This window comes from Coloeus monedula, assembly GCF_965178545.1.
Source record: "Coloeus monedula genome assembly, chromosome: 3".
Classification (NCBI taxonomy): Eukaryota; Metazoa; Chordata; class Aves; order Passeriformes; family Corvidae; genus Coloeus; species Coloeus monedula.
The window spans coordinates 118206879-118227648 of record NC_138783.1 but is presented as its reverse complement, the minus strand read 5'-3'; the positions used below and the strand labels follow the sequence as shown (position 1 = coordinate 118227648).

Below are 20770 nucleotides of genomic sequence, written 5' to 3'. Positions count from 1 at the left end.
TCCGACTCCAACAAAGAAGCAAAATCATATATATATATTAAAAAAAAAGAGAAAACTTGAAAAACAAATGGTTTTAAATAAGTCCAGCTGTTTTGCTGCCTGCAGCCAAGGATCTTTTTTAATTTGAATCCTTTTAACTTTTTTTTTTTTTTTTCTAAAACATCAAACACTGATCTGAAGTCCTGCTTTCAAATACTCTCTGAGTTGACCTGCAATTGTTTCTCTCGTTTGAGAGGTACATTAAATAACAATCAGCTCATTTGGGACGCACACGTGTCAACATCAGCAGTTTGGAGTTAAGGAGTAGTACAAGAGCTGTGTTCAGAGCAAACCTCCAATAAAATAGTGCCATAAACGTTACAGTGACATCTGATATGTTTGTGCTGGAGCGACGGGCGGCTCTGTGCTCAACCTGCTCGGAGTAAAAGCCTTGTAGATTGACTACAGGGCACAACGTTGGCTACACCAGCTTTAAAAGCCCCTCCTCTTCTCCCACAAGATGGACATGGAAGGATTGTCCAGGCCCTGGCTTTTCTGGAGCTTTCCAAGTGAGCTTGGCAGCCCTGTCCAGGAACTGATCTGTTTTCCAGCAGACTGGAACGTGGCTCTTGTGCTCTACAGAAATCCTGGGAGCAAATCTCACCCAGATTCCATCAGAGCCAGGACTTCCCCCTGGCCATGGGAATCACAGGATCAGGGAATGGTTTGGGTTGGAAAGGATCTTAAAGATCATCCACCATAATTGCCGTGGGCAGGGACACCTCCTGCTATCCCAGGCTGCTCCAAGCTGGCCTTGGGCACTGCCAGGGATCCAGGGGCAGCCACAGCTGCTCTGGGCAACCTCCCAGGGAACAATTCCTTCCCAATATCCCATCCATCCCTGCCCTCTGGCAGTGGGAAGCCATTCCCTGGGTCCTGGCACTCCAGTGGGCAGGTATTTAATTAGGGAATATTGAATTTGCCTTATGAAGTATCTACATCCTGATTCCTGATCCTGAGGGTCACCACTGGTGACGAAGGAAAAGCATGGGAGGAGTAGGGAGAGATGACTCCACCACTTGGAAAGGTACAGAAATTCCCAGGGATTTTGGTGCCTTCCAGTGGGAATTGGGCACCTCAATGCCTTTGAGGATCTAAGCTGAGTAAAAGGAGAGTGAGATAACTGTAAACAATATTTTTAGGGAATCAGGAGGTCACTTTGCCCATCGTTATTCCAGCCTTTTTCAATGTGAGAAATTTGACTTTGGCTGCTACCAAAAAAAAGGCAATTGCTGATTTTTTTTTTTTTATATAGGCATATTTAAATAATAATAGTATCAACAAATAAGAAAAGTCTAAATATCAAGCATAAATATCAATGAACTCGTCAAAGAAATACAGTAGTTGAAAATGACCCAAGGCTGTAGCCGTTGTGTTAAAAAACAAAAAAAAGTCCAAGAGATAAAAAGTTAAATTAAGTCATTGAAAAAGGGGCTGATTCTTTCAGTTGACAAAGCAAGAAAGAAGCAAGCATGATTAAAACAAACAAAAAAAAAGAGCTGAATCTTTTTTTTTTTTTGCAATTTGTAAGGTGCCAAGAGAAACAAAACAAATTAGATGCAAAGCAGGATGAGCTGCATCCTAAAAAAAAACCCCAAAAAACCAAAAAAACACCAAAAAAACTAAACCCAAAACAAAACAAAATAAACCCCAGTAATAAAAAATTCCATATTCTTTGGAATATACAAACAAAACAAAGAAAAGAAAGAAAGAAGTCCAACATATAAAACCTCTCATTCACAGCATTGCTAAAACAGAAGCGTTCACAGTTTCCCTCTGGGAATCTTCCTATACTTCCTTACCCTTAAGATGTCCATAAGATGCAGTAAACTCACTAAGATTTGTTTTTTGGTTTTTTTGTTTGTTTGTTTTGGTGTTTTTTTTTTTTTTTTTTTTTTTTTTAGGTTTTAAATCTTAAAAATAGAAGTGAACCGAAACTCTCTTTTAGGGCTGTGGAGACCTTCAAGCCCAGGCACGCTGGGAAACCACAGGCCTGGAATCAGGCTGGATACCCTTCTACCCACCCTTGCTACCTCTGCACCACCAGCCGGGCCGTCCTCCTTCCCAGAAGCTCGTTCTCCTGCCGGGAATACTTTGCCGGAGCGATGTGGCTCCACCAGGGACTGGCAACGAGAGCCACCACTCCTGGGAGCGCTGACTTCTGAAGGGTTTGCTCCTCAAACTCGTGGATGAACACGGCAGGGCCCATAAGGAAGTTTCTGGGATCCCTCCGAGCGCCGGGAAATGGGAAGTCCGTTAGTCCTGACCCTCGAGCTCCTTCCAACCTCCTCAGTAGGGCCTCCACACGGCCTCCTCCAGCCTCGCCGTGCTGGCCATGTTGGTGGGGGAGTTGCTGTGGCTCCCTTCGGCCTCCACCACGTCGCTTTGGTTGGGGAGGTTGGGGTTGAGCAGCGTGGAGCCCGTGGAGGCGTTGGTGCAGGGCGGGTGGATGCGCGGCGGGGAGCGGTCCCCGCCGGAGATCATGGAGAACTGATAGGAGCCGGCGGAGGTGCCGTAGTACAGGTGGTAGGAGGGGGAGCTGGTCTGGAAAGGGCTGCCCTGAGCCTGGGAGGAGCCGGGGTAGGGCGGGGGGAGGTACGTGTGGTATCTGGTGGCCGTGGACATGGCCGACATGCCGATGCCGATGCCGGAGCTGACGGGCGTGGGCGTGTAGGTGAAGGCTCCCGGGTAGTGCATGCGGGGGTCGGAGATGGACGGGAGCGCCGAGAAGGAGCGGTCGATTCCCACCCGGGGGTCGCTGAATGCAGTCAGGTCAGAGGCACCTGGGTGGTGGGGAAGGGAGGCAGAGAAATGTTACAGAATCCCGGGATCCCAGAAGGAATTAGGTCAGGAAGAACCTCTGAGCTCATCGAGGCCCAGCTGTGCCCCATGCCCACCTTGTCCCCAGCCCAGAGCACTGAGTGCCACCTCCAGCCCTTCCTGGGACACCTCCAGGCATGGGCACTCCAAACCTCCCTGGGCAGCTCCTGCCAAGGCCTGAGCTCCCTTTCCATGGGGAAATTCCTGCTGCTGTCCACCCTGAGCCTGCCCTGGCCCAGCCTGAGGCCGTTCCCTCTCCTCCTGTCCCTGTTCCCTGGCAGCAGAGCCCGACCCCCCCGGCTGCCCCCTCCTGTCAGGGACTTGTGCAGAGCCACAAGGTCCCCCCTGAGCCTCCTTTGCTCCAGCCTGAGCCCCTTTCCCAGCTCCCTCAGCCGCTCCTGGGGCTCCAGCCCCTTCCCAGCTCATTACAGAATCCCAGGATCCCTGAGGCTGGAAAAGCCCTCCCAGCCCAGCCAGGCCCAGCTGTGCCCCATGCCCACCTTGTCCCCAGCCCAGAGCACTGAGTGCCACCTCCAGCCCTTCCTGGGACACCTCCAGGCATGGGCACTCCAAACCTCCCTGGGCAGCCCCTTCCAATATCTAATCTCCCTTTCCATGAAGAATTTTGAGCTGACAGAACAAGGTTATAACCAACATCCAAACTCCGATTGAACGTTAACCAGAATGGCCGCAACCTATCCCTCCCCTGCTCCCTATGGAGCCGTTGCACTCTGGGAGATGTGGATATTTTGGATTAATTTCAGTAAAGCAACAATTACAGAGGAGTGCCAGGCTCTGGCCCTGCTTTGTCTTCCCTCTCACAGACCTTGCAGCACAGGCAATTATTTACACTCGGAGTGTCCTTGGCCTTGGGCGGGTGGGGAGCAGCGACACAGATCTCAAACTCCTTGCCCCACGTCCTTTGGCTCACCAGGGACACTGATGGGACCTAAACAGAAACTGCAGCTTTTGCACAGCCTCTCCCTGCAGCCAGTTTTGTTTGCTGTGTCAAAGGGGAAGCTCCATGGAGCTCCATGGATCATCCTTGGGGTACACGGCCATGCACAGAAAGCGTGACAGCTCAGCTCAGCTGTCAGCACTTAGGAGTTCCCCATGGCTTTCCATCCCTCCAAAGTTAAGATAAATCAGGTTTACTCGAGGTCTTGGTGTCTGTGTTCTCATTTAGTGTCCACATCATTGCCACTGACTCCTGGGCACTTTGATGGGTAAAAAAGGACAAGGGAATGCTGTGTTTGGGGGTTGATGGTTTTACTTCCTTCCACGTGGGCCAGAAGCCTTTCTCATCCTGCTGAGTGAAATCATGGAATCCCTGAGGTGGGAAAAGCCTTCCAAGATCCAAGCTGTGCCCCATGCCCACCTTGTCCCCAGCCCAGAGCACTGAGTGCCACCTCCAGCCCTTCCTGGGACACCTCCAGGCATGGGCACTCCAAACCTCCCTGGGCAGCCCCTGCCAAGGCCTGAGCTCCCTTTCCATGGGGAAATTCCTGCTGCTGTCCACCCTGAGCCTGTCCTGGCACAGCCCATGCCCTCTCACTCTGAAATGTTTCACAGGACAGTCAAATCCTGCTCTGCTTTGTCTGACATCCATGGAATGATGCCCAGTCCCATCCCCTCGTTCCCTGCACGGATTAAACAAGCGGAGCAGATCCTCTTTAGGAAGGATCTTCAGCGTGACTCAGGTTAATGGAAGGTCTCATCCCCAGAGCTGGCGGCGCTGCCTGGTTAAGATAACAACAATAATAATTATGGAAAAATCTCTCCAGAAGAAAGACAACTTCTTCTGGCAGCCAAGGCGTGGAGTCTGCAGCGGAGCAGCCGCGTGCTGAAGGAAATACTCCTGAGGAGGAGCAGAGGGAAAACAAAGCTCTTGGCTCTTCCCAGATTTCAAGCCGGAGCAGACTGAGTCTGGGATTCTTGGAGCAAACACACTCCAGAGCCAAGCTCTGAAAGCTCATCAGGACACATCAGCCCACCTTGATGAGTTTCTCTTCATGTCTTAGAAGAGCTCTGAACTTGCTGTTTGCTCCTTTAGAGTTTGCCATCCATTTTTTTCTAGAGAATTAATGGGAACACACTCCATTCCCCGAAACCCTGTCACCTTTGGGTTTAACATGGGAAGACACACGATGGAATGGAGCAGCAGGAGCTTTGGAGGAGCCATGGTTAAGGTGGCACCTGCCAGATTTTAAATGGCACTTCCACACCTCATTCCTGAGAAACTTCCTAAAACTGCCTGGGTACATCATTAATCAGATGAGGGTTCATTCTTCCCTGGCAAAAAGCAGAGTAATGACATTTAACGTCAAGATGGTTCAAATATATCCCATGTTGCTGCTTTTTCCTTGAAGACACCAGGTCTTTAGCTGGGAGGGCCTAAAAAACTCCTCAAATTTGCATTTTCTTCTGCCAAGGAGAAATTTCTTAGGGAGACACCAAGTGTGGGTGACAGAAAATGTTGTGACAGGTTTTTCCAGGAATGCTGGATGACATTTAAGGTCAGGAATTAGAACAGGAAAAAAGGATGCTGACATGGGAACAAAACCTTTCTGGGTTCCTTCACAAGGCATGGAGAAACTCTGCCAGCTCCGAGGAAAATCCCTGTGGCCATGGGCAGAAGAAGCAGCTCTGTGGAGAAGGACATGGGGATCCTGGTGGAAAACGAAGGGGTATTCTAATTTTTTTTATTTCTGATTTCTAATTCTGTGTAAATAAAGAATGAGAATTTTTACAGACTTTTTTTAAAAAGAAGAAATGGCTTTTTTTTTTTTTTCCTTTCTGAAAAGTTCCCTGTGTTTTCAGCCCTCCCTACAGCACAATTATCACCCAGACCTAACAAATAATTTAGATTTGGTGTGAGGCTTTCAAAGCAAGCTCTACATGACAACAACAGAACAGGCTGGAGCACGTTCAAGTGGTTCCCTCTGATCTCAGAAGAAGCCCTGAGTCTTAAAATGAGAGCAAGATGTGGAGTTAAAGGAGGGATTTTCGCAAAAGCTGTATGCAAATTAGAATGCTATGGCTCTCACTCATTTATAGAGAATTCCTGCTGCTGCACACACAGATTGGTTCAAGATGTGCAGGTCAGGGACAGTTGAGCGTGGTGGAACCAGGGGTGGCTTTCACTTCCATTTTTCTGGTGGCTTCTAAAGCTCTGCAGGACGATTTGATGGACATGGAAAACAAGACAATCCAGTGCAATGCCTGAAATGCCCAACCCCACCATCCTGTGGCCAATGGGCCACCCAAAACCTGCTGTGCTCTGGTGTGGATTTAGAGGGAGGGAAGGAAACAGAGCTGGAATATCTGTGGCATCCATTTCTTGGCAATGTGATAATTCCTCAGCAATCCAAATTATTTTAATAGCTCCCTCCACCTTCAAAGTGCTGCTTTTCCTGGTTTTAGTTCTTTTTTGACAATGTTCTGTTGGGCTCCAAACCCCAGGAGCAACCTGGGATAGAGGAAGGTGTGGGAATGGGATGAGCTTTAAGGTTCCTCCCACCCCAAACCAGTCTGGGGTTCAGGTTGGACACCAGGAGCAATTTCCCCATGGAAAGGGAGCTCAGGCCTTGGGAAGAGCTGCCCAGGGAGGTTTGGAGTGCCCATCCCTGGAGGTGTCCCAGGAAGGGCTGGAGGTGGCACTCAGTGCTCTGGGCTGGGGACAAGGTGGGCATCGGGCACAGCTTGGGCTCAACGACCTTTGAGATCTTTCCCAACCTAATTAATTCTGCGATTGGTTTATCAAAAATACAACTCGTTGATTAAAATTCCCTATTTCTCTACTCTTCCCACAAATCCCCCAAAACCTCGGAACGAGCTTCGCCCAGAGAGCCCCCCAGGGGCTGGGGCAGCCCTGGGGCCACCCGTTTGCCAGCGGGGCAGTGTCCCCTGGCCACGGAGGGCCCGGGGCGGTGTCCTTACCTGAGAGGCGGCTGGAGAGCTCGGCCGTGAGCGAGGTCATGCCGCCGGCCCGGCCAGGTGAGATGGGCGTGGCCGGGTGCACGGCGGGCGTGGCGATGGAGCCCAGGTACTGGTAGGACTGGTCGTAGGACCAGGGCGGCGAGGGCTGCACCTGCCTGGTGTCTGCAAGCACAAAGAGACCTATGGGCCGCTTGGAATGGCAAAACTTGGCAATCCAACGCGGGAATGGGGTGGGAATAGAGGCTGGAAGTGCCCTGGTAATTAAATTTCACTGAAATCCCTCCTTGTCAGGAGGGTTTTGAGCGAGTTTCTATAATATTGGTTTTATTTTATTATTATTTTTTTTGTTTTATTTTTTTTCCTTGTGAGCTTTTTTGCTGTTTCCTGTTAATAGCAGGCAGGAAAAAGAAGTCAGGGAAAACCAGATTAAAAATTTCCAAGGGGAAAAAGTCCTCCTCAGTCTTTGGGGCTGTGTGTTCACAGCTCTTTTAGCCAAAAATTGTCATGCAGGGCATCAAGGAGACCTCAAAGCCCACCCAGTGCCACCCCTGCCATGGCAGGGACACCTCCCACTGTCCCAGGCTGCTCCAAGCCCCAATGTCCAGCCTGGCCTTGGGCACTGCCAGGGATCCAGGGGCAGCCCCAGCTGCTCTGGGCACCCTGTGCCAGGGCCTGCCCACCCTGCCAGGGAACAATTCCTGCCCAATCTCCCATCCAGCCCTGCCCTCTGGCACTGGGAACCACTCCCCGTTGTCACTGCAGTTCCTCAGGGGATGCAGACTCCTATGAAACCCACCAAGGGATTCTTCTCTGGCCACAGGACCAGTTTGGATGAGGTTTGGAATCAGAGAAGCCCAAGAAGGAGTTTGTCCAAATCCGTTGCTTCAACTCTTTCCTGCTTATTTCATTTTGCAGATAAAGCTGGGATTTCTCAGTGCATTGAAATGTCTCATTTTTGTATAAATCAACGGAATCAAAGAGTTTCCTCCCCCCTTTAACCTACCCAGATTTTTTCCCCCTATTTTTAGCAAAACATTTTCTATTTTCTTCAGCCTTAAGATCATCCTCCTGCAGCTCCCTCAAGATAATTGCCTTTATTGAAAAAAACAAATGCTGGATGAACTGCATTCAGATAAAACTGATACCAGCAAGGAAGGGAAATTTCCCAAGCCTGAGATGAGGACTTTGATCTCCCATCAGAAAGCCCATCTGGAAAATATTCTTTTGTAGTTCTTTATGGAGATGAGTTTTACATTTTGTTTGTTCCATCTGTTTACAAGATCCAAATTCATACAAAACTCCCAGCTTTTAAAAAGTTACAGATTGAAGTAAGATTTTTCTGCTGAGTAACAAGTTCAAATTCAGATGTGATTAATATTTAATTTCTTTCTTTTTGCAGGCCTTCAAAATAAAATCAGTTGACTCACGTTGGTAAAAAAGCAACACCCAATTGCATTAAATGGGCTTCAGGAGGAACAAAAAGAGCACAAAAACCTGCTGTGTTCTGAATTGCAGCATCACCTGGCTGTTAATTTATGGTCAGAGTTTATTGAAGACTGCAGGGAGGGACACAAGGGAATTCAATTTCCAGGGGTGGCATTAAAATAAACACTCCAGAGCATCCACAGAGTGAGCCCTGTACTCGGTTCTGAGATGGGGTTAATTCAACCATTGATCCCTAATTTCAGCAGGCAATCCCAGAGATTTCATCTCATCCAAGCGCTAGAATTCTGGGACTAGAATTCCAATACCAGAATTCCAGCCAAGGGATGAGAACTGCCTCGTCCAGTCCTCCTGCCCGGGGAGCTCTGGCTGTGTTCTGCACAGATCCCTCTGTTACCCCCTTTTCAAGGGCTCTGCTCAGCTGCATCCCAGAATCCCAGAATCCCATGGACATCAGTAAGAAGATGCATAAAAAGATGGAGGAAGCAAGAGCTTGCCACAGATTTGCTGAACACTGAGGAAAGAGTGAAATGAAATCTGGTTTCTTTCTTTTAGTGCTGCTAAAATGAGCATCCCAGGATGGGTCAGGCTGGAAGGGCTCACAGTGGCCACCTGCTCCCACCTCTGGGCCATCCCAGAGCCCAGGGCCCAGGAGTGTGGATATTCTGGAATATCCCCAGGAGGAGGCTCCAGCCCCTCTCTGGGCTCTGTTCCAGCCCGGGCCCTGCCCAGGGCAGCAGTTCTGCCTCCTGTGCAGGGCAATTGCCGGGCTCAGGCCCTGCCCGTGGCTCTGGTGCCGCTGCTGGGCCCCGGAGCAGAGCCCGGGCCCTGCCCTGAGCCCTCCCTGCAGCCAGGGACACCCAGGGCTGAGGGCCCCTCTCAGCTGGGGCTCCTCTCGAGGCTGAGCAGCCCCGGCTCCCTCAGCCTGTGCTGGGCACGGAGCTGCTCCAGGCCCTTCCTCAGCTGCGCAGCCTCCGCCGGCCCCGCTCCAGGAGCTCCCTGGCGCTGCTGGGCTGAGGAGCCAACGCTGGGCACGGCACCCCAGAGGTGCCCCCAGGGCTGGGCACAGGGGCAGGATCCCTCCCTGACCTGCTGGGAATGCTCTTCCACAAGGAAGGACACCAATGCTCAACCTTCACTAAAAACCAAATAATGAACCGATATCTGTGTGGGAACATCCACAAAAATCCTGGAAGTACCTGACCTACCTCATCCATTTGCTGTTATCATTGACCTCTGGGGTCCCTGCAGCAGTGCCAGCAGCCCCAGAGACCCCCTTCATTAATCTCCTCATCCCATTAAGTCTTTCTTAAGTGAAGGTTCAAACAACCAATCAATTTTCTGTCTTGCTACCTGCATTCCCAATCCCTGAATTTGCTCTTAAAGATTCCCTTTTTGCCATCAGACTGGTTAAGGAGCTGCAATCTACTGGGGGATGTTAATATGGTGAATTATAAATGTGCACACATGAAAGCAGGTCATGTTGATAACCCCAGGCATCACCCTCACAGGTTTTTTTTTTAATAATAAACGGAGAGAAGTATCCCTGGAATCACATTTTTATGGCCCAGTTTGAATATCAAGAGGCAGACCCAGCTCCCAGTAAAGGTTTGCATTTCCAGCTGCTGGATCAGGGGCCTCAAACACCCATTTTATTTTGGGGATATCTGCTTTCCTTCAGTTTTCAGGTTTCCCAAAATTAAACTGGAATGGGTTTGAATTGAATACAGGATTAGGCTAAACTTAAAAAAAGGAACAAAGTCTTTCCTGCTTTCCAAATAAAGAGGGCTCAGGAGTTGGTAGCTTGGCACGGGAAACCGAAGTGGTTGAAGTTAATCTGGTGACAATCTGGTGCAAATAAACGGGAGTTGCTTCCCAAATGGGAATATCTATGAAGAGACTTGCAGGAAGAGCTACTTCAGCACAGGGAAATAACCCAAAAGGCTTTGGGTCCACACAGCTTTCAAGCCAAACAGGATCCCCCAAACCATTTAAAAGCAGCTCAAAATAACACGAAACCGAGGAAGTTGGTGCCCAGTCCTCCCAGCGCTTCTCCCACTAGCGATTACTTTCCATTTCTGCTTTTTATGGTGTGAGAAAAAGCATTTCAAACACGAAAACAGTTATTAATTGCACCCGAGCCCTGCAGGGCCAGAATTATGGTGTAATAATTCACACCTCTCCGTGCAGTCACGAGCTCTCCCGGCCCCTTCCCTCCCGCCTAACACTCCATTAAGCACCGACTATTGAACCATCTTTCGTGCCTCGTCTTGTTTTATTGCCCCGAAATCGCGGCGTTCTCCTGGCGCTCAGCAGCTGTAATTAACGCGTGCAGATGTTGCGCAACAATTAAAGATTTAACGAAACGCGCTCTGGGGAGGGACGGCGTGAAAAAACCCCAAGAGCGGGTCTCGCCTTCGCGGGGGTGCTCGCTCTGGTTTGGCGTGATCCTGGCTGCTTTTCCAGCTGTTTTCCCAGCTGTTTTTCCAGCTGTTTTCCCAGCTGCTCTCCCAGCTGCTCGCGGTCCCGGCGCTGCCCGCGGGGCAGTTGCGCACTGTGGCCGCTGGGTGGCACTGGCGCTCCGGGCAGCGCCGGCCCCGCGGTGCCCCCCGAGCCCCCCCAGCCCCGAGCTGCAGCTTCCCGGAGCCCTCGGAGCCTTTTGGGAACGGCTCTTGCTTGTTCCCGGCCGGGAATTGCCTAAAAGTGCATCCCTGCGGCTCAGGGCACTGTGGGTGTTCAAGGCAGGGATGCGCAGGAGGGGCATGGAATCATGGAATATCCGGAGTGGGAATAAACCCACAGGGATCACCCAGTCCCACCTCTGGCCCTGCCCAGACCCCCCAGCAATCCCAGCCTGGGCATCCCTGGCAGCGCTGTCCAAACGCTCCTGGAGCTCTGGCAGCCTCGGGGCCGTGCCCATTCCCTGGGGAGCCTGGGCAGTGCCCAGCAGCCTCTGGGGGAAGAACCTTTCCCTAAAATCCAACCTAACCCTGCCCTGGCCCAGCTCCAGCCGCTCCCTGGGTCCTGCCCCTGGCCCAGGAGCAGAGATCAGAGCTGCCCCTCTGACGAGCTGCAATCCCAGTGAGTCTCCCCTCAGTCTCCTCCACTCCAGCTGGCCAATCCAAGTTCCCTCAACCTCTCCCTGGACGGCCCCTCCAGGCCCTTCCCCATCCTCATGTGAACACAGCCAGGTGGATCCGCCCAGACCCGAAGTCATCCTTGCTCAGCAGAAGCTGCCGGGGAAGGAGGGCAAGCAAACACCTGCGAGCCCAGGGAGCCGCGCTCAGTGTGACACAGAGCAGAGTCTGGCTCCAAAGCCTCGCTGATGGCCAAGGACAAAATGCAGAGTAACCCGATCCACTGAATGGCATCCATGCCCAGGGCGGGGGGATGGAAAGAGATGAGATTTAAGGTCCCTTCCAACCCAAACCGTTCTGTGATTGTAGGAACTTCCTTCACACATTGCAAGATGAAGAGTCAAGGCCTCTGCCAAGAGCACAGCACAGCTCCTGAGCTCTCTCAGAACCTCCTCTTGTCTGGAAAACTGCTCCTGAGCAGAGAGGACATAGAAATCGCTGGGACATAGAAACAGAAAGTCCTGGGATGGGAATTCCGTGGGATTCTTGTTTGGAGGGGGCACAATATAAGGCACACCTGTGCCTCTCGTGGAATAAAATCACAGAATAGTTTGGGAAGGGACCTCAAAGCCCACCCAGTGCCACCCCTGCCATGGGCAGGGACACCTCCCACTGTCCCAGGCTGCTCCAAGTCCCAATGTCCAACCTGACCTTGGACACTGGGAGGGATGGGGAATCCACAACTCCCCTTGGAAAAGAAAAGCTCCCTCCAAAACCAGTGTCATCCTGCCAGGCCCTAGGAAGCCACAAATCAGCAAGGTTTAGTGGGTGATTCGTAAACCCCCGGTCAGATTTTTCCTTGAGGTCACAGCAAAAACCCTCTCCCTATTTCAAGATAACAAACCAACCAACCCCCGCCACGCTGCCCAAAAGGAAGCCCTCACAAGATTTTTGTATTCTGACCAGAAAACACCGCGTTAAAAACTCCCAAACCTGGGAACAGATCCCGGAGCAGCCGGGGAAAGGTGGCTGTGGCTGAGCCCCGCTGTGCCCCTGGAGCGCAGGGAGAGCTCCGTGTGTCACCGCGGGTCACACGCTGCTGCTGCTGCTCCCAGCCAAGCGGCGCTGCGAGCCCGGAGCCCGGGATGATCCAGCGCGTTCCTGGAAGCTGCAGGAAGCAGCAGCAGGATGTGAGTCAGGCCCTGGAGCGGGGCGGGACGGCGGCGCCGGCGGGGGCAGGTACACCTTGGAATGGACCAGGCTGCCACCTTCATCTTCCTCTCAGTGCCACCTTCATCTTCCTCTCAGTGCCACCTTCATCTTCCTCTCAGTGCCACCTTCATCCTCCTCTCACTGCCACCTTCATCCTCCTCTCAGTCCCACCTTCATCCTCCTCTCAGTCCCACCTTCATCCTCCTCTCATTCCCACCTTCATCTTCCTCTCATTCCCACCTTCATCCTCCTCTCAGTGCCACCTTCATCTTCCTCTCATTCCCACCTTCATCTTCTTCTCATTCCCACCTTCATCCTCCTCTCAGTGCCACCTTCATCCTCCTCTCATTCCCACCTTCATCTTCCTCTCATTCCCACCTTCATCTTCCTCTCAGTGCCACCTTCATCTTCCTCTCATTCCCACCTTCATCTTCCTCTCATTCCCACCTTCATCTTCCTCTCAGTGCCACCTTCATCCTCCTCTCATTCCCACCTTCATCCTCCTCTCATTCCCACCTTCATCCTTTTCTCAGTCCCACCTTCATCCTCCTCTCAGTCCCACCTTCATCCTCCTCTCATTCCCACCTTCATCCTCCTCTCATTCCCATCTTCATCTTCCTCTCATTCCCACCTTCATCCTTTTCTCATTGCCACCTTCATCCTCATCTCAGTCCCACCTTCATCCTCCTCTCAGTCCCACCTCCCCTCCCTGCCAGGCTGCCTGCCCCCCTCGCCTATCTGCCTCCCAAAACCACGATTACCTGCACCAAAACACCTCCCACAAGTGATTTTTTCCCCGGCCAGGATGGGGGCAGACAGCGCAAGCAGCCCTGAGCGCTGAGCAGTGAATTAATTAGCCACGATTTATGTCAGAGCAAATCCCCCCATCCTCGGCACGGCCAGATGAGTTGCGAAATTGCCGCTGCTGCCGCTGCCAGGCTTTTCTCTCTCAAGTTGCACAAATATCTGTCAGTCACACACAACAAAGCCCAAAAGTGGCTCCGCAATTCCTGCCCCGGCCTGGAAGGGGAGGGAGAGGCAGCAGCTGACAGCGGGCACTGGCTGAGGGAAAGCTGGGATCAGCTCGGTGGTGTCAAACTCGAGGCAGACGAGGCTCCTTAATTGCTCTGAAAGGCTTTTCTGAGGCTGGGATTTGTCCCCCTCCCTCTTTCCCCGCTCTTTCCCTGGTGTGGTTTGCTAATCTTTCCAAAGGGAAACAGTTCTTCTGGAGTGTCTTTGCCTTCCTTCGGAGTGTGAGGCAGGACTGGTCTTGACTGGGCTTGTTCATTCACAGAGGTGCCTTGCCTAATCGAGGAAATGACCTGTGAGCACAGAAATACTCCGTGTGCTTTTGTGCTCGGCAGAAAGATGCCAAAAGCTGCCCAAAAATTCCAGTCTGGCCTTTCCTCCTTCCCCCCTTTTGCCACCACCTCACGCCTGTCTCTGCCTCTCTTCCCACTCGTTTTCCTGCCCCTGCAGCTCCAGGGGGAGGAGTGGGAAGCACAAAGGATCGGGAAATGGTCGGGAATGACTCTGACCTCCTCTCCCTCAGGAGCGAGGCATCCAAAATGACTCAATCGCCCTCCCTCCCTCGCTCGGGACCCAGCAAATCCTCAGCCTAACGCAGCAGCGTGAAAAAGGTGTGGCACGGCCTGAAGCTGCAGCAATTAGTCATTAGCATAAATAAGGGGGACTTTCCGAAGGCCGAGTCCATCCCTGGCAGGGCAGCGGCCGCACAGGGCTGGCATTCTCAGACCTCTCGGCGCTGGAACACGAGCAGCTGGAAAATTACCGAGCGAACTGTAAAATTCCACCGGCGGCTCCTTCTCCCCCCTCAGGGTGGTTCCCCTCCCGGTGCCAGCCCGTGGCACCAGGGGCACACCACGGAGCCACCCACCCCCGGCACCACGGGTTTGCCCAGGTGGCTGCGAGCTGCCGGGGAAAGTTTTCCAAAGGCTTCTCCTTTCCACTGGGGATTTATAGGAGAGGAGCATTCCCTCCTCTCTCCGTGGCCTGGAGAAGCCCCTTTGAGGCCGCTGACAGGTGACAGGAGCCATTCTGGCTGGGAACAGAGACAGGCACGCCACATGGCTGGGAGGTTTTAAGGTGGGGGAGCGGGGTGGAAGAGGCTCCCACATCCCCGGGTATTCCCTTGGAGAAGGATCTCCTGCCTCAGTGTTTGCTTTCGTTTTATTTCTCTGCTCCTGTGGTTTTGTGGAGCATTTTGAAGGCTGGAGGAGTTGGAGAGCCTCTAAAAAATGGGAGAGTGAGGGAGTTTCTCCAGGCTAAGGCATCACTCTCCGGAGATTAAAGAAGACAGATTATCAGCCTGAAGCAGAAACCTTTCAAACAAGGTGGCTGAGGCTGTTCTAGCTGTGGTGGTGAAAACTTTTTTGCCAGCTTTTCTTTAGAAAGAGCTGCCAGGGAAGGAGGAAAACCAAAGGAGTGCATCCCAAAGGGTGCTTTTTTTACGTTTCCTTCAGTCTCTTCACATCCATGTCAAGAAAGTTGGTGCTGCAGTGATAGGAAGATACCTGGGGATGATATTGAAGGCAGCAGGAGAAAGCAACTGTGGATATTTTGGGGGTAAAGGAGGGGAACGTGTTTCCCTCGAGCTCAATGCTGCCTGAAAAAGCTGCTCAAAGCTTTACATGCACAACGTGCCCTAAAGTAACGAGCAGCGTTTTATGGGGTCCCCTAAAAACCCCTCTCAGTGCCGGCAGAAGGAAGTGCAGCCAGCTCCGAACTGCGAAAACTCGGATTTCACAATCCCAACGTGTGTGCTGCCCTAGCAGGTCGGTACATAAACTGCTCCAGTGAAACATAAACCATCTTTCTCCTCCTCCTGGGCTGCGAGAATGTGATGGGCCTTCCTGGGCAAATTGCAAAGGTGCCAGTGACAGCCCGGCTTGGAGAGCTGAGTTTTGCAAATTAAGGATGCATTGTTCTTTGTCTCGCAGGTGTGAGTCAGCCCGGAGAGCTGCAGGTATTTATTCAAGAGGGAGACTCCGTTCCACCCCCATCCTCCTCTTCCCTCCCTCCCCGCACCGGCGAGGAATGAAAAAAAAGAGAATTCAACCTTGACCTTGCCCTGCTGTGGCTGCCCGGGAGGAGCCGCCAGACTCGGTGCCGCTGCTGTGTCCTGCCCTATCTCGGAGTTTGTCCCACAGCCCGGACGGGAATTCAGGGACACAGCACGTGGATGCTGGTGTCACCCTTGGCCGCGTTGTGCCCAGCCTGGGAGGTGACACCCGCACCCATCCGCCGCTGCCCAGCGCTGTGGGCTCCCCTCGCTGCTGGGAGGGGACAGGGACAAGGGGATGGCACCTCCCGGGGCAGTCACTGCTCCCTTATTGTCCCTGTAAATCCACAGGGAGAGATCCAATCTCTCCGATCCGGAGGGGAGTCACCTGTGGGAGCTTCCCTGGTGCCAGACCCTGCCAGCTGACAGAGCTCCTGTCCTCTGTGCCCTCCCCAGCCTTCAGCTGCTCCGGGTCCCACTCGCTGCTCTGCTCTGTGCCTTTCCCTGAGCCACTCCGGCCACGGGAATGCCTCCCAGCCCACGAATCTCTTGATCCCTACGCTGCCCCCCGAGGAATTCCTGCAATCCCCGTTTTAGCTGGAGCGCGGGGAAGGCAAGGCTCGGGTTCAGCGGAGCACTCGGGGCACGGAGCTGAGCCTGGGCTGAGTCAGAGCACGTGAGAATTACCTGGTGTCACCCGGCAGGGAAAGTTCACCCGCAACAACAGCTTGGGGGAGGTTTCTCTCCTTTGAGCTGCTCAGCTGCCATCCCGAGCTCTCCCCGAAGTGCCGGGCTCAGGGAGGGTGCAGGGCTCGGGTAAATGAGCCCAGGCTGGCCTGGGCAGGGCAATCATGCCCTGGAAACACAGACACTGCGCTGGTTCACGGTGTACAAAGTGTAATAAGGCCGTCTCCCGCTGTCCCAGCTCCCGGGGGAGGATCCAGCCCACCTGAGAGCTCCACACCGGAGGTGTCGACCTCTGAGCTGCCTGTCTAGACTGCAGACTTTGTTGCCAGACACTTGTGGGGTTCGAGTTGTTTCACCCTAAGGGAGACATCCCAGCCGAGCCAGGAGGGTGAATCACAGCCCGGGAACAGCTGTTTTTCTCCTCGATGGCAGAGATACCCGATGACTGTGTCAGACACAGACACACCATGTACAGATGGCTGCGGCTCAGTGAAACGAATCCCAGCCTGGTTACACCTCAGAAGTTTCTCTTTCATGGGGTGAAGCAAGACTAAAGGAAATGGAGAGATATTCCCTGAGCCAGCACCTGGAAGTCACACTGAGTCACTGTTTGCAGACATATGATTAAATCATGGAATCATGGAATATCCTGAGCTGGAAGGGACCCACCAGGATCATCAATCCAAACCCCTGGCCCTGCACGGACACCCCAGCAATCCCAGCCTGGGCATCCCTGGCAGCGCTGTCCAAACGCTCCTGGAGCTCTGGCAGCCTCGGGGCCGTGCCCATTCCCTGGGGAGCCTGGGCAGTGCCCAGCAGCCTCTGGGGGAAGAACCTTTCCCTAAAATCCAACCTAACCCTGCCCTGGCCCAGCTCCAGCCGCTCCCTGGGTCCTGTCAGGTCACAGGGAGCAGAGATTGGAGCTGCCCCTCTGAGGAGCTGCAGCCCCTGAGGAGTCTCCCTCAGTATCCTCTGCTCCAGCTGGGCAATCCAAGGTCCCTCAACCTCTCCTCGTGTGGCCTCTCCAGACCCTTCACCATCCTCATGTCCCTCCTTTGGACACTCTCTAAGAGCTTTAAATCCTCCTTATATTGCACCTTTCTCTTGGACAGAGCCTCCATGCCCCTGTGCTGGACCCGACCCTGCTGCTCCTGGGGGGGGTTCTGATCCCCTGGAGCCCAGCCCCAGACCTCAAAGCCCATCCAGTGCCACCCCTGCCATGGCAGGGACACCTCCCACTGTTCCAGGCTGCTCCAAACCCCAATGTCCAACCTGGCCTTGGGACACTGCCAGGGATGGAGCAGCCACGAGTTCCTGTCACAGTAAAACATTTCCAGCTCTGTGTCTACATTTCAAGACAAAGATGAGGCTGAAAGCTCCTTGGATGTGTTATTCCCACTGGAAAATCGATGCCTTAAAGAAAAGAACTGAACAAAGGAGTTCCTGCAGTTCATGGGGTGATAAATGGGTGAACACAACGTGGCCTCAGGTATCTCACAGGTTGCTCCTGATGATGTGAACTAATTACTCCACATCCAAGCCCTTTAGCCTAAAGATAAACAAAAAGTCCTCATCAATCTCTTCTTTTCCACTTTCACTGCTCCCTCCTCTTTTCCAGCATGAAAGCAGTGGAAGAAAAACTTGCTCTCTGGAGCTTACAGTAATTTTATCCCCCACCAAACACTGACCTTGATGTGAACTAATTAGGATGACAATAGATTATTAATACGAGTGGGTAAGGTGAGGTTTTGTCAGTATAAAAGAGGCCTTTGAAGATAACAGCCATTTCCACTTTCATGATGCCATCCCAAGTGCTCAGAAGAAAGCCTATAAACTAATAAAGGAGAATTCATCCAGGGCCACCGAGTCAGCCCCCAAACCCTTATTCAGGCTGGCAAACGAAATCTGCTTGGATTCTTTTAAATCCCATCACAGATCAGGATTAAAAACAACTTTTGGTAATGAGCAGATCTCTGATGATCTAAAGACACCCTGGCTCATTTCACTGAGCAAGTAAGTGACATATCAAATGCAACCTTCAGACTTGAACAGCTGAGGTCACCTTGAGAGAAATGCTGCTGAGCCCCGTGGAATGCAACCTCTCTCCAGAGGGCAGCTTTGATTTACAAGGGGAGGTAAGGTCTTCTCCATGTGAGCATCTCTTTGGGAAGACAGTTCTGACTTAGAACCATGCACAGACTGTGTTTTAAAAAGTACCTGAGGAAGTGTTGCTCGTTATGGTCCTAAACTAAACCAGGCTTGTTGAAAGCTCTCCGAAGGGATCTGCTCCCCAAAACTGCCTGGCAGCTTTTGAGGAGATCTGCAGAACCCAGATGGAAAATGAATCAAGCCCAGAACTATGTGCTGAAAGCCCCAAGTCAGTGGCTTGTCAGGGGCGTTCAGGCCAGAAATCCATTTAAAATACCAGTGAAGAAATGCTTTGCTTCCTCTCCAAAATCCCTCAGCACTTGGAGCGCAGCTGAGGAATGCTCGGCCCGTTCCACCTGACCTGTGGCCACGGGAGGTGTCAGCAGGACCTGTCCCCTGAGCCACCCCGGAGCACAGAGGCTGCAGGGGCACAGCCAAGGGGAGAAGGATTGGAGGAAGGTCAAGACTCCTCTCCACATCCAGCCCTTTCCCACAGGTGTGGGAGAAGAGGTTAAAAACACGCACTGGGTCCAGCTCAGCTTGAACATCTGCTCTGCTGGACACATGGAAATGTTCTCCTGCTGGATTTCACGGAATCATGGAATATCCTGAGTGGGAATAAACCCACAGGGATCACCCAGTCCCACCTCTGGCCCTGCCCAGCCCCCCCAGCAATCCCAGCCTGGGCATCCCTGGCAGCGCTGTCCAAACGCTCCTGGAGCTCTGGCAGCCTCGGGGCCGTGCCCATTCCCTGGGGAGCCTGGGCAGTGCCCAGCAGCCTCTGGGGGAAGAACCTTTCCCTAAAATCCAACCTAACCCTGCCCAGGCCCGGCTCCAGCTGCTCCCTGGGTGCTGTTCCTGCTCGGAACAAGCTGGTTCTAAATCTGAAGGAAAAAGGAGCAGGAGCTTCGAGGGTCAAAGTGCTTCTCTCTGGTGCTTCTGAAGGTGACGAGGAGAAGTAAATCAAATCAACCCACACAGGAGCCCTTCAGTGTCCTTACAAACCAAGGTGCCAAAAGTGACAGCCCTGAAGAAGCAGGCAGAGGGCTGGGAATGCTCAGGGATCAGCCAGCAATACCCTGGACACAGACTCTGCATCAGGGTGCTTGGGGCAGGGGCTGCCCCACAAGGGGATTCACCTGTGCTACCTGTCAGTGGTGCTGGGAGGAGCCCTGGAGGAGCCTGCTGGTGTCCCAAGTCCTGGACACATCCCTGCCCCTTCTCCTGGAGCTTTTCCTGTGGGGGACTTGGGACAACCAGACAGAATCCTGGGATCCCTGAGGCTGGAAAAGCCCTCCCAGCCCATGGAGGCCCAGCTGTGCCCCATGCCCACCTTGTCCCCAGCCCAGAGCACTGAGTGCCACCTCCAGCCCTTCCTGGGACACCTCCAGGCATGGGCACTCCAAACCTCCCTGGGCAGCCCCTGCCAAGGCCTGAGCTCCCTTTCCATGGGGAAATTCCTGCTGCTGTCCACCCTGAGCCTGCCCTGGCCCAGCCTGAGGCCGTTCCCTCTCCTTCTGTCCCTGTTCCCTGGCAGCAGAGCCCGACCCCCCCGGCTGCCCCCTCCTGTCAGGGACTTGTGCAGAGCCACAAGGTCCCCCCTGAGCCTCCTTTGCTCCAGCCTGAGCCCCTTTCCCAGCTCCCTCAGCCGCTCCTGGGGCTCCAGCCCCTTCCCAGCTCCCTTCCCTGCCCTGGACACGCTCCAGCCCCTCCAGGGCTCTCCTGCAGGAGCCAGAACTGGGCACAGCCCTCGAGGGGCCTCTCAGTGCCCAGCACAGAGGGACAATCCCTGCCCTGCTCCCACTTGGGAAGGACTGAATGGAAACTTCCCCTGCTTCCCTAAATTTTGTGTCTGTCCATCCCTCTCCTGATTCCCGGTTTGTGTACAGGGAGGTGTGAGCAGCAAGGGTGGAGTGAGGAGTAACAGCGTGGAAGGAAAGTTCTAATCCTGCAGAGAAAAGAAGTGTCAACACATGTCAAATGTTGCAAAATGTCCCGGTGTGGAAGAAATAAAGTAACTCCCAGCATTAACCAACAAAGTGCTGTTGTTTTGCCAGGCTGAGGAAGATTTCTTTTATGGAATGGGAAATGCTGGATCTTTTATAAAAAGAGGAGTTTCACTTTCTGTATTAAACAACTTAAAAATTGACCTTTAGCTACCAAAAACTGACCTTTAGCTACCAGAACCTGACCTTTAGCTACCAAAAACTTCTGGATTTGAAAAGTCCAGCTTGCTGAAATCTCTTTTCAAACACAACCGCATGCCCAGCCTGTCTGCCCTGCAATATCCTGTACAATTCTTGTTCTCGCTGAGCAATTCTGAACCTCTGAAACATCAAAAAGTTTTTAGAAGCTCGGCTGAACACATCTGAACTGCCCCCAA

The 20770-nt window shown here is 52.8% G+C and overlaps 1 protein-coding gene across 2 annotated transcripts in view; it reads right to left on the bottom strand.

Annotated features, from left to right (window-relative positions):
* Nucleotides 1–2328: 2328 nt before the first annotated feature.
* RUNX1 (RUNX family transcription factor 1) overlaps nucleotides 2329–20770 on the bottom strand; it is a gene marked incomplete at both ends in the record, with an annotated part of 157731 nt that continues 139289 nt past the window's right edge. For both annotated transcript variants that reach the window (XM_082277339.1, XM_082277340.1), the window contains 2 exons: nucleotides 2329–2822; nucleotides 6799–6960. In XM_082277339.1, coding sequence (XP_082133465.1) covers nucleotides 2329–2822; nucleotides 6799–6960 — 656 coding nt within the window. The remainder of the gene's footprint in view (nucleotides 2823–6798; nucleotides 6961–20770) is intronic.